At 31.4% G+C, this 18,015-nt stretch overlaps 1 protein-coding gene across 6 annotated transcripts in view; it reads left to right on the top strand.

Moving 5' to 3' along the window:
* LOC131849359 (disco-interacting protein 2) overlaps positions 1-18,015 on the top strand; it is a 110,989-nt gene that overhangs the window by 81,898 nt on the left and 11,076 nt on the right. For all 6 annotated transcript variants that reach the window (XM_059199425.1, XM_059199427.1, XM_059199423.1 and 3 more), the window contains 7 exons: positions 1,009-1,137; positions 7,967-8,173; positions 10,275-10,387; positions 10,518-10,818; positions 11,616-11,927; positions 14,274-14,466; positions 17,532-17,744. In XM_059199425.1, coding sequence (XP_059055408.1) covers positions 1,009-1,137; positions 7,967-8,173; positions 10,275-10,387; positions 10,518-10,818; positions 11,616-11,927; positions 14,274-14,466; positions 17,532-17,744 — 1,468 coding nt within the window. The remainder of the gene's footprint in view (positions 1-1,008; positions 1,138-7,966; positions 8,174-10,274; positions 10,388-10,517; positions 10,819-11,615; positions 11,928-14,273; positions 14,467-17,531; positions 17,745-18,015) is intronic.

Genomic DNA, 18,015 nt, shown 5'->3' with positions numbered 1-18,015 from the left:
ATGAAGTTTTTGTAATATTAATGGATATGTAGGTGTGATTAGTGATATAATTGAATGTGACATTGCTTATAACATAGGCCACGGTGGTCTGGCAATTTATCACGCCGCCTTACTCACTATGGTCGCGGGTTCAATTCTTTGCACGATACAAACATTTATATTTATAATTATGATTCTTTCTATTGAATATAAGAATGTTTTCTATGTATTTAGGTATTTCTAACAATTGCTTAGTATCCGTGTACTAACGTTCCGCTAGTTTGAGGATATATGAAATTTGATACAATTAAATTAATTTTAAATATTAGAAAATAAATATTTGTAGATGGAATTCTATTCTTTTAATTAGTTTGTAAAACGTTAGCGACAATATTGATAAACAAACAATTATAGATACAATCGTAAATAGCGACAGGAAGGGAATTTCAGCTTGGTTGTGACAGGTGACAGCTTTGGCTACAGTCATAGTGTCAATTATAACAATTATCGGCATCTCGTCATTTATTCGTTCCATTGGACCTAAAAATAAAAGTTCAATAGAATTTTATAATTGACCCCTTATTAGTCCAAACTGACAGTATAAATGATTATATAAAAGGTTCTGCAAAAAGTATGTGTGTATAACTATGTCTTATTATTACTGTATTATTACTTTTTATTATAAAATCACTAGATTTTATAATAAAAAGTAATAACAGAATTTGAGAGAATTTTTTAAGTACGCTAATATTAAATTTATTAGAGAATTTTACGGAATATAACAAGCTTTGGAAAGCCTTTCACAGGAGAAGTTTATCGTAGTAATATATTTTATATTTCACATGTGAAAACTGTTCGAAATTTAGTCTCTAGTGTAATCAAATAGAGCTGTATATTATATGTATAAAATCATAGCGCCATTTTTTATCATTATCTGCTGCAGTATAGTAGTACTTAAAGCATGTAATCTAAACTACTAAGAATACAGAACTAATGCAAAGGTAATCTAACATGGACTATATATTACAGAAGTGAGGCAGGAGGCAGTACAGCAAGCGCTCGCCGAAATGCAGAACCGGCCAAAGCCCTCGCTGCCGATGCCTTCGAAGCGGACGTCAATGATGGCTAAAAGCCCCGACAGAGAGCGTCATGACCTCTGTAAGTATTATTATATAGAAGATTATCTAGAATAAATAGTAAATTCTAATAATATGATATATTTTTTATATTAATGAGAAAATTCAAACATAGTACGTTTATTAAATTTAGCGTAAATAGTTATAAAAATATTAGTGCAAATATGAACATAAGCTTTGAAACAACAAAATGTGCTTCAGTCTTTGTAAGTCGAGTATTCTCGACTACAATAATGAATGTGAACTGGCGAAGATGCAAAAATCGTATTAAAGTATTAGCTTAATGTAAAGAAGTCTTGTTATTTATTATTTTACAGTTAAGTACATAAAAGTAAGTTAATTACATAAAAAACGCTGAATATACTTTGAAAAGTCTAATTTAAAATTTTGCTACACATTAAAGCAAAGCACTAAAAATACTCTTGACTAATTTCAGAAATAATCTTTATTCAAATAAATTTAATATAAGCGCTTTTGAATAATCATGTAATAGTCTTTTCATTCTACCTTTTATTCGAAAAGCAGACTCATCACAAGAAAAACGAGCAGGTTTACAAACATTAAAAAAAAAAACTAACGTATTTCTTTAGGTAACGCAATATTCAGGAGTAGATTACTTTCGTGCACAGAGCAAGTGACAAAAATTTGAAATACAATTGTATATCAACGTTTAGACCTATTCATTCATAACGGGAAATATGTAGGAAAACATTGATGGGTTAATTATGTAACGCTATATGGTCATATTATCTGACCATTCATATCTGCCTGTGATATATTTTATGGATATCAATTTCATTTCGAATGTTTAATGTTGAAAATGAGAACAAAATTTGATGTTCGATAAACCGTATTAACTCAAAAATAATATATATTTGGAAATCAACGTTAAAATCATGCGATATGTAAATCCGTGGTCATTAAAAGCATAAGCTGTATTTCGAATATAAAAGGCCGCCGGCTACTTTTTATCCCCGTAATTCAAAATATATTTATCTTCCAAGCGGACGAAGTCACAGGCTCAAACTACAAACATTCGTGAAAATCCATCTGGAAACTTCTGTGAATTTATAACAATGTTTTGTCTAAGCCAGTCGTTAGTTTCTATTTTTATATCTCGTTAAAATATATCCTTTTTACTTACATGCATTAGTGACATTACCTTTGAAGTAGATAAAGATTCCTTGTAGTTGAAAACATTATCTGTACATTTTACTACAAAATGTACGTACAACGCTTAACATTCTTACGGGAATCGATAAATCAATACTTGAAATACTGATACTGAGGCACTCAATAGAGGGTTCTATATATTCACTCAAAGTTAAACACCGAATTTAGTCAAACAAGTCTTTGTAGGACTTTTAGCACACTCTAGTGTAATTTTGGCTCGTAGGTCTTTTATTTTTTTATCGAGTCAAAGGAAATCATGTACACAACAGTATTGCAGAGGTGATCACCCCTCACAAACTCCAACCAAACGATAACTGTACCTATAGTTGATATATCTACACAGTAATTACGCTGTGTATGTAATAAAATGACCTCTATACACAAATAATTATTTTCTAAAATAATCTATATGCCATCAGTATGTAGTATCTCTTGCCTTGATATTTTCGTCTTTTTTTATATTCGAGACTATAATCCTAAAATGAGTGAAACGAAAATGTAAAGGCCAAAATATGCCTCTGTTTCGGCACAGGTAATAAGAGAGTTCCACATTAAAGACTTATTTATTTTATCGGCAGACAGATTTATTGTCTACGTAACACTTACACAATAAATCTGTCTATACTGCAAAAACGTATAAATGAAAATGTACTTGAACCTCGAAAACCGTCGACGTGAAATCTTTTGTACGTCTCTACAGATTCGAAATATTTACAACTTATAATAATCTTACAATTATGTACTATCGTAAAGGAATCATATTTTAGGATGTCCTTTTTCGTTATATGAAATGTGTGACCAAATTTAACACTAATATATATATATATATATATATATAACCTTGTTGTGTAATATATACTAGAATACGGTGTGAATACGATAAAGAAGTACCGTGTTAATTGTTCAGTACAGTTTGTCCTATGTCCAGATAGAGATTTCTTTTTTAAGACTCTAGTTTTAACCCATAATGTCACCCGTATGTTAGGAATTATAATCTAGTAATAGTAAAAGTATGTTCAGGGAGTCTAATAACAACGCATTGCACGAATTATAATAGGATTTGCTTTGAATAACCCGTCGTCGAAAATGTACTAGACCGTTAATATTTCGTTCTAAGCGCTAGGGGATTCACGACGGGATGCACAAAGTAAACCATATTGCGATTTCGTATACGGCAATGTTATTAGACGTCCAAAACTAGAAATGTCGCGTAACATGAACATAAGTATTACAAAAATAGCCAGATCCAAAGAACTATTAAATGTGATATTCCATATTTTTCAGTGAACATTGTTAATTTTATTTTTTTTCGTGTAAACTATAAATAATTTCTTTATGATGTAGTAGTTGTCTATAAGTCTTAGTATAATTTGTTATTAATAAGTATTTTTTTTAAACTAGCATCGAAAGTAATTTCGACATTATATATAGACAATATAATATATAATATTATAGACAACTACTACATCATAAAAAAACATCCTAACATATTTCTTTTATTGGTAATAGCTATACCAACCAAATTTTGCATTTGTAATATACGAATAACACATGCTTTATTTCATAAATAAACATACGATACCATAATTGCACCCATAGGTAGTCGAGACAGGTATCTAATTATAGAGTATGTAGTATTGATTTAAAATAATAATTGTATAATAGTAATACACTTGTCGCAAACAGACGAATTTGAAATCTCTACAATTGTATATAGGGTTGTAAGTATGATAATATTAAAGTGTTACTTAAACACTTAATACTATTTAAATAATATGATGGGACCTAATAGCAGTATAGAATATGTAATTCATCAGACTTGTAATTAAAGTAAACTTGATATACCATTTTCCACAACACGTATCCATTTTCCAAGGCTTAGGCACCGAACTGAAGGTACATCGCATCAATGTTCAATTATCTCTCCCTCGCCTTCGCATAGTTGAAGTGCATTTCTGAGCACTTAATACGAACTACATTTCGTGGCTCCCACTGGTTCTTACAACTATAATTAGTTCATATTTTCGAAATGAATGGTATTGTCTGCATTGACTTATGGAGAGTGCCAATTTGTAATTGTTTTGTGTGTATGTGAGTACTCTTAACAGTACACAGAACTCTTAAGCACTATACGTAGAAAAATCTTTCAATAAAAGTAAATTGTGTGAAGTGGATTAGACTATATGTATATGTTACTGTTAATCGTCGGTCAGAAGAAGTGTATTAATTATTCAAATTAAATAAATCTAAAATTGTTTATAGTGTTAATTAATTATAAAAAAATTAAAAGTTCTATTTCTAATTTCATGTTCTATTATTTTTTATTAAAAAATAGTATTACTGTACAACTTTCCTGTGCATAGCACTTTATCACTAACGGAAAATTAAAAGCGTTTTCATAGAAATGCATTCTCTTCGCTTCCCTATTGCATCGGTCTCGCGATAAATCACAAAAGCGACAGAAATAAACTATTTCGAAACTTTCCTAACGAAGTAGTGAATAGGAGTTTGATATAAGGTATATGCAGTTTAAAATAGGAATGATAATACATCAAATATTATTTATATATATATCTTATAACTCCTGTTTAATGATAACGTAATATATAAAAATGTACGCGAAAAAACCGAAATTATTTGCCCCGAAAAAGAAACTTAAAATGGAAATTATGAAATGTTTTTCCGCCTTATATACAATAAATTTGTGAGCATACGTTATATTATTAAGCAATCTCTTTCGGATGCTCATAATTTTAAATTTATAAATTTGATAGATGATTTTTCTTAAAACTAAACATGTATGTGACATACCTGTTTAGTTTTAAGTCACGATTATTATCCACTTTTGTGCAGTCAGACGCATTTTCAACTGTCAATGTTCTGGTGAAATAATGCAATATATTAAGAATGTATATTAATTGATATGTTGTACTTTCGTCGAGTGAGAGTCTTGTAATAGAGTTCGCACAATAGTTTAAGTGTTTCAATTGGCTGTACTGCCAAATTAACTAATCGATACTCTACATAGAGCTATTACATTTATAACAACATTGGGGTGAGGGCCTGCCCAGTGATATACAATCTATGGCGTATGCGTAATTAACCCTTCGGTTCTATATGGTTACATTTATGTCTGTTTTTTATAAATAAAGATATATATTATAATTATTTATTCTTGTGAATATTGACCATCGTGATGACACAGTATACAGCAGAAAGATACAAATTTTGATTGAATAAATAAAAGTATAAAAATGGAAAAAAATAAATATTGACCATCTTCTAAGAGGTAAAAACAACTGTCCCTTTTTATTCATAAAATCGCTGGATGTAATAAACCTATTTTTGCTATTGAAGTGTTTTGTTCTTTTCTTTCGAGCTGTTTACTCAATTTAATAGAAAATTTGCAACCACTCTAATAGTTAGTGTTTAAAAGGGTTTGTATTTCACTTTTATAAATAAGGAGGTATATTTTTTACCACGTGAATTAGAAAAAACTCTAATCTAGGATATATTTTCAGAGACTAAATGCGGAAATCGGAGTCCAATTTACAATTACATCTAGAATTTAATAGATTTAATGAAATCTGTTCAGACATTCAAACTTTTGAACAACTTTATAAACTTTCTCATTATAATATTAGTTTGGAAGTTCGGAATCTCCTGCAATCTATTATTTAGTAATAGTAAGGTATTGCCATGAAATTCTTAAGATTTGATCTCAAATATTTTAAATCTATTATAATTACCTATTACAGTCTTACCTATTACAGACATAATGTACCTTCCTAAATATCCAATAGGCGTTGTTATTATTGTTTATTGCTTTGATAAATCTACCATTCCCAAATTAGTAGTGTATTAATTTTGAATGATTTGCAGAATTTATATTGCTATCCGTACCGGTCTAGTCAGCTTGATTCGGCAGCCGATTAGTTTGCTATGATGCGTATAATCTGGGGAGCGCTTTATTCACAAGCCAGCAAACCGATCGTTCAACTTATTACTACTACTGTATTAGGACTGAATGTCTGTGTTGCAACTAATAATTAATTCCAAGTAAACTGTTTCATGTATCCTTTATCCTGTACTGACTCATGTACAGACATCTACGCCACAAAGAGCATTTGCAGGTTCAGTCGAGTGTGCTTATCTCTTATAGAGCATTATATGGATTTGATCGGGTTTGCTTTGGGTACCTGGTTCCAATTGATTGGGTTGTGGTTTTAGCAGCAGTACTGTATATTAAATTGGCATTCACGTTCCATGAGAACATGAATATGAGCAAAGGTAAAGTCTGTTATGTCTCTATAAATTTCATGTAACAGACACAAGTTAATCTCACATATTTAATGGGACACATTTCGTATTTGGTAGTTGAAGAAAATCCAATACATACAAATACCTTTGTGTACTTAAAAGATCCTTTGTAGTCGATTTTTATCCTAAATATAAATAACGAGGTTTTAGTCTTTATCTTTACTTGTTTGACCGCACTAAGTAGATTTTTTAGGTATTAACCATGGTTATATATATGCAAAAATCCTTTGAGTTAACAAGGCTTATCTATCTATGCTACATAAGTAGACGTACAAAAGAAACAGGAAGCTATTCTTTAATTATTTCTATATATTATACATACAATTTTTTGGTAAAAATATTTCTTAAAGATTTTGTGATGTTTTTACTTTGCTTACAACAACGTTCTTACAGGTTAAGATCCAAGTGTCAATTTTTATAAAATGTAATTTTATATTGTGAATCGTTTTAAAAATGTTGACGACTGTACCTTCCGTTTTGTTTGTATACGACATGACTTTAGTTCAGTAGCATTATGATTCAACAAACAAGACCATTCAACAGTACATTCTGCGTTTATTAGGACTTGGTTAGTGAATTGAGTTCGTGATTTGTGAATTCTTTATTTCTAATACAAACCCTACTGTTCCTACTTCATTCTGAGAGGCTCGAGGCTACATATATTGTGAAAAGGCGAGAGTACTTTTGGGAATAGGAAGCCTACAGTAATACAAGAATAATATTTATTACTTGTTTTGTTTTTCGGTGTAAAAGTTAGAACTAGAACGTCAGGTGTGGTAAAACAAAGAATTTGGTCTTAATTACTTTAATAATAAATATATCGTGTAAGTACTTCAAATTTAGTCAGACTTAATGCTAGCTTAGACTTAATTATAGCTTTAAAGCAATTAGAATGTTAACATTTCTGATATTTTTTCTATTGATAACTAATACTAACTAGATGATTTTCATTAATATAAAGATTAAAAATGTATCATTGTTTTAAGCTTGTTTTATATACCCTTTCTTTATAAATAAGTAAGTATAAAAATCAAAGAAAATACTTTTGTCGTACTATTAGAAAAATAAATAAATCAACAATTCAATTACTCATGTATTACACCTTAAATAGTGTTTCAACGAGCTTTTTCTGCTTCCAAACCATCTCATTTAAATAATGTACTTATTAGATATCTTACTTATGTATTTTATATCTATGTTTTTGTCATTAGTTACTTATATAATTTAAGGTACACGGTGTCATATATTATAATTATATATGTCATATACATGAATTTATGGAAGTTAATCTTCCTTAAATTCATTTTATTCACTCTTCACGGGTTCATCAGAGGATTAATATAGTTTTGTGGTTTCAGCATCGAGTTCAGACGAAGATTCGTGCGCAGGTGAGTCAGAGCTGCCTCCTCCACCGGAGTTAGGCTCGCCTCCAGCACGTCGGCCCGCTGCTCCTCACCCCAGGGTGCATCCCCACCCGCTGCCACAACCCCATCAAAGGGAGAAGAAACACGCACCCAGGGAGAGGACTGAGATAGACTTGTCAGAAATCACACACCTACCGCCATGTGAGTCAAGTAAAGAATACGCTTCATGCATTTATCGCTTTTTTTTCAAAACAGAGAAAGATGGGAGTTCTATTTTGTACTAGTGGTGCCCGCTACTTTGTCCGCGTGAATATTTGTAGACGTCATGAATTAATGATATTATCAATGATAAAAAAAAACAACGCACATGTACAAGGCCATCTATTATTTTATTAATAAGTTAATTAAAAATAGTAGGTGATGTGTTTTGAAATTAATACAAAACGTACTCAATTACCCCATTCTATGGTTTCTTTACGCTTTACGTTGGCTCACATCTAATTACATAAACTGTAAAAAATAAATCTCTCAAACCATTTTCGCATAGTCACGACTTTTTTATATGTAAAGATAAAAATATTTCGGAATATCCTGGACAATGGTGGGCAACTATGTCGACAAGTCATTTTGCATTCGATTAAACCTTTTATTCCTGGCTGTTTGCATTCTAATTTAATTACAATGTAAATCGGAGTATATTTTATGAAATGTAATATAGAACATTAAATGTGTTCCATAATATATTTTTCAGGAATTCTTACAAATGTTTTTTGATAGTGAATTTAAATAAAAATGATTATTACCGTGGATAATATAAAGAGTAGTTAGAAATTAAATTCAGGTATTAATACAATACAATAATTGTATGTTGTACTTTCATAGACTGAGAAATCGTGTTATGTAAAAAAACTATCTAAGCCAAAAATTAATCAATATATAAACATTATTTCATAAAAAAAATATTGCAAACTTGACATTCTTTCATCGCAACTTGATGCGCCCATGGGGCTCATAGTGTTCTTATAAATTATTATTATATCATATCAACATTTACTGTAACATTATGGAATGCCAATAATTAGTCCATTTTTGTTTCTCAATAATTTTAATAATCCTGTTTTAGGTAATCAAATTAAACATTTATTCATCAAAATGAATAAGAATTCATTAAATATATCTACTTACTGCCATTAATATCTTTATGACCTCTTGAGATACTTCTGAGGTTATTTATTCTGTAGCATTACTACGATCGCCGCTGCTAGTAAGTGCATTGAAGAAAATGTAGTAACATATCCTTTAAGATGTTGCAGTGTAATACATTGCTTCGCCTCCTGATGAATGCGGGTTTGATCTCCGCGCAATACAAACATTTGTATTACAAGGGTATGTCTATTTGAATTGATCTAGATGTTTTCTTTTCAACTTTATATGGTACTCGTATATTCATCAAGTTGTTTAGTAAGAGCTTATAATATAAGCTCTGCTTAGTTTGGTACTTTCGTATTACCAGAATTATATAATATATTATTTATATGTTTATGACAAAATTGTTGCTTATTCTCATAGCAAGAACATAAACAACTTTTAATTTCAATGGAGTAATGAACACAAATGGAGTTTCATAGTTAGTGTTATATTTGTTTTATTTTAGTATTGTCTAACAATCGGACAAAGTTGGAAACTAGACGCTGTTTGTAGAATGAACGGCAACCCCAGAAAGTTTAATTTAATTGGAAACAGTAAATTAACCCAATTGCAGGTGAATTCAATCTAAGTCACTTTTGTTGCGATCAGTTCAAAAACTGACTTCCGCGGCATCTTGTTTATTACTTACTTTAGCTCACTTTTGTAGACAATACGTTATACTATCATGGTTTATATTATGACTTCATTTATTCATCAAAGTGAATGAGTCTACAATTTTAAATGAAATGATTCGATATTAGATATTTAATCAGAAATGAGATCGTTTTGATTAATATTTTATTTAACAGGAAAATTGCATTATATAAATATATTATTTTATAAATCAAAAAGTATAAAAAATGAGTCTTTTTTATCGATAGAGAAACAAATTAAATAATATACATTGTATCCAAATAGTTTCGTTGGTTATTTTACGAGAAATAAAACATTTAGTATATTTCTATAGATAATATTATCTATATTTGTGTGGCATGTCGTACAATTTAGGTACTTGGGTCGGCTATCTCCATCTATCTCTGTGGTAAAAAGATTCTATTAGCTTGATGAAATAATTATTCAGTAGCCTGACCTTATGAACCAGATATCCAACCAGACGTAACCCACACCTCGTCCGGCGGCCGCAGAGGGGGTGTCACGCTGATAGCTGACCGAGTGCAGTGCTACTCGCAGCCCGAGGACACCGGAACTGGCACAGGAAGGTGGAAGGTAGGAAGTATCATATATTTGTTTATAACCTAATTAAACAGAAGGACGCGGTATTTGTCACCAATTGCAAACTAGTGTATGCCAAATATAACTCGTTAAAAATGAAACATGAATATAAATCATTAAACAGGTCTCAGCCAAAATTCAGCAATTACTAAACACCCTGAAGCGGCCAAAACGCCGCCCACTGCCGGAGTTCTACGAAGACGATGACATAGAACTGGAGATCGCTGCAAACCCTAAAGACCCAAATGCGCCGAAACCAGAGGGCGGCACTATGACGCCCGCGGTTGGGGAGCAACTGGTGGTCCCTGCTGGTTTACCCAGGAATCTTGAAGGAGCTTTACAGAGATACGGCACAGCATCATTCAAAGCTAATGTCGCCACGGTCCTAGATCCCAATGGGAAACTTAGTAATTCACTGACTTATGGTAAGATGTTTACTTGTATTGTTCTCGTGGTGATAAGGATCATCAAGCTTCATTAAAGCTGTATGAAAAGGTTTTATTACTGATACATTGTTTTTAATCGTATTTGTAGTGGAATAACTGTTATAAAAATAAAACGTTGTTATACTTTTTATCAGCCATATCCCGTTTACACAAAGTTTCACCGACAATTATAGTTAAATTACCGTCCGGGTGCTTTGAAAATAATATAGATTGCCATATCATTTTTATTATACTATTTTTATTGGAAAATAGGGTGGCGGGCTAATCGATTGATGACGAATGATAACGGCCATTTTTATTGGTATATGCTACTGCAGTACCTATAGTACTTGCATGCAGTTCTATTTCTGACAACAAATTTAATATGCCTCCGTGCTAAGCAATTTTACTGTTACATCCCACTCTGTCATATCAATCTGAAGTACTGCCATTATCCTAACGATCAATTGTCGTCTCGTTGGTGGGCCCTAGTCTCTTTGTAATAAGAGGATTTAGCCGCCTATCGTTTCGCGTATTCCATCCCTTCCCACGTACTCCGCTCCTTCATCCTCTCTTACGTCTGACTAAAGATAAACAGTTGTAACACACTTGGACTCTTACTCATTCACCACACTATAGTATTATAACGACAGATATAGGTATTTATAACTCAATTAGATGCTGTTGAGTTTCCTATGATCGATGAAGTTTTAGTACTATTGTGATGTACATGTCTTATGACAGAATTTTATAATAATATCGTATAGAACATGATACATACTACTATACATTAACAGGTAAACTCCTAAGCCGCTCGCTCAAAATAGCACACGCATTGCTCAACAAAACCTTCACATCTAAGACTAGCAGTGGTGGTCCATTGACTGGTGATAGTTCCATCAAACCTGGCGACAGGGTCGCTTTGGTCTATCCCAACAATGATCCGATCAACTTCATGTGCGCTTTCTACGGGTGCCTCCAAGCTGGGGTGGTACCTGTGCCTATAGAAGTGCCCTTAACCAGACGCGACGCAGGCTTACAACAAGTAGGGTTCTTGTTGGGCTCATGTGGAATACAGTACGCTCTCACTTCGGAAGCGTGCATGAAAGGTGAGTAATTCTATTTGTATTTATTTACTATTATAACAAAACGTTATATTTATAAAATCATCATTGTTTCCTACACTACAATGAGCCTGTATATATGTATGTATCCTCTTACAGTTATTATTAACTAGCGCCTTTTTACGTAACTGCCGCAGAAACGAAAGTGACATCTGTAAAGTGTATGTATGTATGTCTGTATTACTCTTAGTTTGTACACGGATTTTAATGAATGTCAATAGAGTATACTTATTTGTGCAATCCTGGTGTTAATTAGCGTTATTGGTTATGACGATAGGTCAATATCAGATCCTAAATAAAGGCCCCAACCTGATACAAAGTTATAATACTATTACTCTCCATAAACTTATAATAATAAACTGGTAAAATAAAATGACTCAAAGCGTTTTAAATTAAAGGGATTCGTAAATAGTTGTCAGCGCTATAGCCATTACAGAATCACCTGTATACTAATATTAAATGCGGAAAAATTTGGTCAGTTGTATGCGGAATCTCAGAAGATTGGAAGTAATCATTCTTTCAGTTTTGAATAGCTCATTTATCAGGGAAGGTTATACGCTATATAACATTACGAGGATGTTTGAATAAAATATGAATGATAGTTTTGCTTACTTTATAGTATACAGCATAATAATGTGGTTTTCCTGTTATTCCGTAATAATTATTCTCTTCTCTACGATCTAAATTTTTTAACAAATAATTTTATAATCGTTTAAATATTACAAGTTTCAGCCTAGTAAAAATGAATACATTTTTTTATATTGCCGTCAGAATTGAATGTAAAATTCATATAAAATTGTGTGCCTAATTTTATAAATTCTGTGACTGCGTCATGTAACCTCGATTTCCATGAGACTATTGTGGTCAATCTTTGTCTTGTTATAGTTTTTTAGCATAACCGGAATAAAAGGTGAATAGTTTGTTACTTTAAATAAATAATACATGAATATCTCCCGAATATACTTTAATATTTATGTTCAGTCTGTGCTTTATCCATTTTATTTTATTGAATAGTTTTGTTAGTTCAGATAGAAGGTTGAAAAGCCGTCCCAGATTTTGCCAAGTTGTAGGTTTCGCAATAGCAACCGTCAATTGGTTCAGAGATAACTGTAAAACCTATTTTATTTAGTAACATATTCTACACTTTTACATTATTTAACTCTGTAAACTGCATAGATTATACTGTCAAGTGTATACATTTATACTCGTATGCTCGGCCGTACAATCTGTACATTGCATTTTTACTTTTAATACCAAGGGATTATGATCACTTCAAAATTTGATTGCCTCCGCTATCCGCGTTGATTGCCTTTCCAATTACAGAATGGAAGGATTAAAACTATTTCCCATTTTATTTTTTACGAACACGTTTTGTACGCTTTAAATGTACGAAATTACAGCCTAAAACTTTAAGAGATTGACTTAAAAGAATATTGTTCCCTCAATGCTCGCCCATAATGTACAGATGAGTATATATAGCAGGACTGTATTCAATTAGTGGCTGAGATGACAATGACGATGATTCAATTAACTTAGTAAATTAATTCCAACAGGTGTTTGTGGACTTCAATACCGCAACTTAATTGATACAATGACAGTGATGGACACCACATAACTTCACACATGTAGATATTTGATTCAAACTAATATATAATTCAGTTTCCTGCTATGTTCTGGACGTTGACATAATTCTGTCTTTAGTCTGAATATAATTTGATAGACCGAAGTCAGTCTAGATATGGTGAGGGGGGAAAAGGGGAGACGACTGACCTCTTGTTATGAACGCTGTAATTACTTAGTCGCTTGGAATAGATGATGACATATTGTATTATCGTTAATAGAAACACATCATATGCTAAATTAATTTTGGGCGTTCGTGTTAACTTGAGAATATCGTTGGTAACTGCTTCCAATTCTATTATTCATATTCTAAGTAAATCTTAAAATATGTTAAAACTCTCCCCAATTTTGAGTGTCATATATATATATATATATATATATATTACTTAAGCTTGTTATTTTATATCATCAAATTATATGTAATATCAAAGTTCTCAACCTATTTTAGAAAATTTTAGAAAAGAGCAATAGTCGAGTTTTACGTATTCTCCCGTTTCTCTTAGGACGACACAATCCGCTTTACATAATAGACGCGGCGTGGAAATAAAAACATATTAAATAAATTGCGATTTTTAATACCGTTCATAGAAAATTCTAGCATCGTCTGCATAAAATCTTAATAGACGCTTGCTGCGTAAACAAAGAAGTTTACTTTGTTTTCTTTGTTGCTATTTAAAAATATATATGTTCTTTTTCCTCAATATTGCTTAGGACTACCGAAAACGTCTTCGGGTGATGTGGTCTCATTCCGTGGGTGGCCGTCCCTGCAATGGGTGTCCACCGAAAAGTTGCAAAGACCTCCCCGTGACTGGATTCCTCCGCCGCGCCCCGCTGAAGACAGCCCCGCTCACATCGAGCACACATCCGCAGCTGATGGATCCGCCATGGGTGTTATTGTTACCAGGTCAGTACCCATAAAATTTATCATCCATCTTTACCTAATATACAAGTCGCCGCCGCTGTTTGTTCTCTTATATCCTTTTAATTACGTAACGGATTTGTATGCAGTTTTCAGTAATATATTGAGTGATTCAAGAGGAAGGTTCATATGTATAATACATGCGTGTTATAGTATAGAACAAGCCGAAGAATTAAAAGATTTGTAATGCATGAGATATGTATAATTGTATATAGGTACATATGTCTGTCTCTCCTATTTCTATCATCACACATTGTCACACTAAACATTATTAAGCTACAAACCTAATAATACAGAACTTTTTATATTAGTGTATAGATAATATATAACTTAATTCCATTATTTTTAATCCGGGACGAGTCGTTCTTTTATAATTAGGTATCATAAAAGAATGGATGAATGAATATTTATTTGCATGTTGAATAATTATAATAAACTATTCTATTTTTATTAATAAATGACTTATTTTGTCTAAAACTAAAGCTTGGTGTTACACATAATAACGTATATATATCTGAAATTTCGTTTGGGTAATAAAAAAATGTAATGTTTATGTTAATTGAATACTTTACTGTAATATTAAAGACAAATGTTTAATTATTGTGCCAATAATAACTTGATATTTTAGTATAATCAATAAAATAGGATGGAAATAATCAACTTCCACTTTATACAATACTGTTGTATTCAAATGTTCATCAGGCGGTAGCAATTAAATTAGTAAAATAACAATATTATTATTTCAAATTTAATCACTCTAATTTCTTGTGCGTGTGCATTAAATATGCCAGACAATTAAATTATTGCTGTAATAAAAAGTATATATGTACATAATTACACCATAATTTATAACAGGAAAAGATGAGAATCTATTGAATAAATGCTCATTATATTTTTTATATAAATACTTGTTATATTTTAAAACATTAAGTACGTACCATATATATACATATAAAATATATTATGTATCTTTTGTAAAGCGCGAATATATAATACATTTGAGTCGTTTCTGTATGGAAAGCAATTAGTACGGATAATATCAGTCTGCAAGCTTAATCTAAGCTACTTAATGTACTATAGATGCTATCCTGAACGCAGATTGTCGCCTAGTTTGATTGAAATCTTAGGAAATGATAATTTCTGTGAATTTATGCGGAATTAGTAGCATATTGACAGTTAATATGGCTACAAATGCCAGTGCAATCGCAAATTAGGTACAGATGATACATGTATACATTTAGTGTTCCGATTTCGGGCTAATGTAACACTATTTAACATGTATTAGTCTACAACTTGTGTGTATGCGTGTTCGAGAATTATTGAATGTATGTGTCCGTTTTCAAATAAGATTGTTATTTTAACACATGATTTTCATGTGGCAGTAGATTTTTTTCATAATAAGAGTTAAACCTTTTTTTTTATACACTTGCATTGAAGCAGCGATCGATAGTCGAATAGTATTGAAAATACTAGACGAAGACAATTTGTTCCCGTAATTATTTTAAAAACTGCTGATGTCGTAATTAATTTTTAATAAAATTCAAATCGTAGTAGATTCTATCACAATATTATCTTGTTTCTGAGTCTCTAAACATATTTTCTTTCATTTTTAATTTTTAATACCAATGCTCGAATACACATTTGCAATATCAGTGTATCGTAATAAGTTTTCAGCAAACACAACTGAAGTTGTTGAGAGTTTATTTTTATTTCGTAAACTTTTCAGTGTCTCTATGTGGACATGTAGCGCCCTCTAAACCGAATAAAACGGCGACTGTTGAAAGTTAAACTGTCATTCTGAAATCTGTAGCGAGTAGTACTAACACAACCTTTACACAGATGTCGCTGTTTTGAATTTAAACATATCACAATTTATTTTATATTCACGTTAAATAATGTTTCTGATCGTATACTTTATTAAATTTTTTTATGTCTACACGGTCGCATTCCGTATGAAATTCATCGTTTTATTCTAGTGAGAATATTACACATTTTTTATAAATATGTACTGGGAAAGTCAGAACGCTGAAAAGCATGTAGAGAATACAATAGTAATCTTTATTCCGTGGAACTGGAACGTTACTTAGTATTAACGCCACTTTTACATAGATGTCGCTGTTTAATTTAATTACCTGAGAAATGAAGCTTTGCACACGCTTGTGAATTTAAAGTATTTTAAGTAATTTAAAATTACTACTAATAAATTAGAATACTAGCGTCCATTAGAAATATCTACGTAAAATATTTTTGTAGTCTTTCATAGTACTAGTACTCAGAATCAGATTTATAAAAAATATTTCATATAATATGTTCGTTTTACCAAACAGGAACAAAGTAAAAAACTCTGCTTGACTATTCCTACAAAAACAATTTTTTTAGTATCATATGCATGGAATTTCTATTTTATTTCATAAAATTTGTATTTATGTAAATTTTGAGTGATAAACAATTGTTTGAGAAAAGTTTCGCAAAATTTTCTTATAAAAATGGTGCGCGCAAGTAATTTGTGCACATCGCTTATATAGTTATAATTATTATTTATATATAATACTAAAACGTACTAAAAATTGGTAAACTGTCTTCTACAACCATAACTGATGTCTGTCTGAAGAAATGGGTCTAAATCTAAAAAGTGCCTCCACTTGTCTTAACTATGTATATTTTGTAACGTCTTATCCTGTTTAGTATTGAAATATAAATATGTATAACAAATTTGATCGTTGCGTAAAGCAACCGAAAACTACAGTTTCAGGTCGTCAGATTCCTCCTGAGGAGATAATTCATGCGACATTTTATACATATTTTTTTAAGATATATTTAAATGATTGTTGAATAATTTCTCTAATTTTGTATATAATGTCTATATGTATTTGTTACAACTTGCTAGTGAAGTAATGAAGGGTTCAGGAATAAAGCAAAATAAAAAATCTTTGATATTTATAAACATTAAAATTAAGAAATATTTCAAATAATTAATTGCAACCGTCTCGACTAAATTACGGTTTGCTGTGGTACTGACAACCTCGATTCAGCAAAGACTGTCTCCGCAGATCCGCAATGCTAGCCCATTGTCGTATGCTATCTGTAGCATGCAACTACACAGAGGGCGAGCACATGGTTTGTGTACTGGATTTTAAGCGAGAGACGGGATTATGGCACGCCGTACTGGCCAGCGTACTCAACGGGATGCACGTGATATTCATACCTTACGCACTGATGAAAGTAAGCCCAGCGTCCTGGATGCATATGATCACCAAATACAGGTACGTATCATCATAATTTATACTCTCTGTAAAAAATATACCGTTTTAATGCTTTTTACTTTTATCCGTCATTTGTCTATTATTTGTGTATTTCTCACAGGTTCTGATATCGTAAATTAAATAATTTTCATAAACGCAAGTAACTGGTTTTTCAGGCGTCCATATGCTACAGTAATCATATACTATCAGATGGGCCGTATGCTTGGTTGTCATCAAACTAGTATAAAAAAAATATTCTGGTATAACTTGAACTATGTAATTGTTATAAAAA

This window comes from Achroia grisella, unplaced genomic scaffold (genome assembly GCF_030625045.1).
Source record: "Achroia grisella isolate CSIRO2021 unplaced genomic scaffold, CSIRO_AGI_Agris_v1 utg640, whole genome shotgun sequence".
Taxonomy (NCBI): Eukaryota; Metazoa; Arthropoda; class Insecta; order Lepidoptera; family Pyralidae; genus Achroia; species Achroia grisella.
Note: the sequence above shows the minus strand (reverse complement) of the source record. Positions and strands in the feature narration are given on the sequence as shown.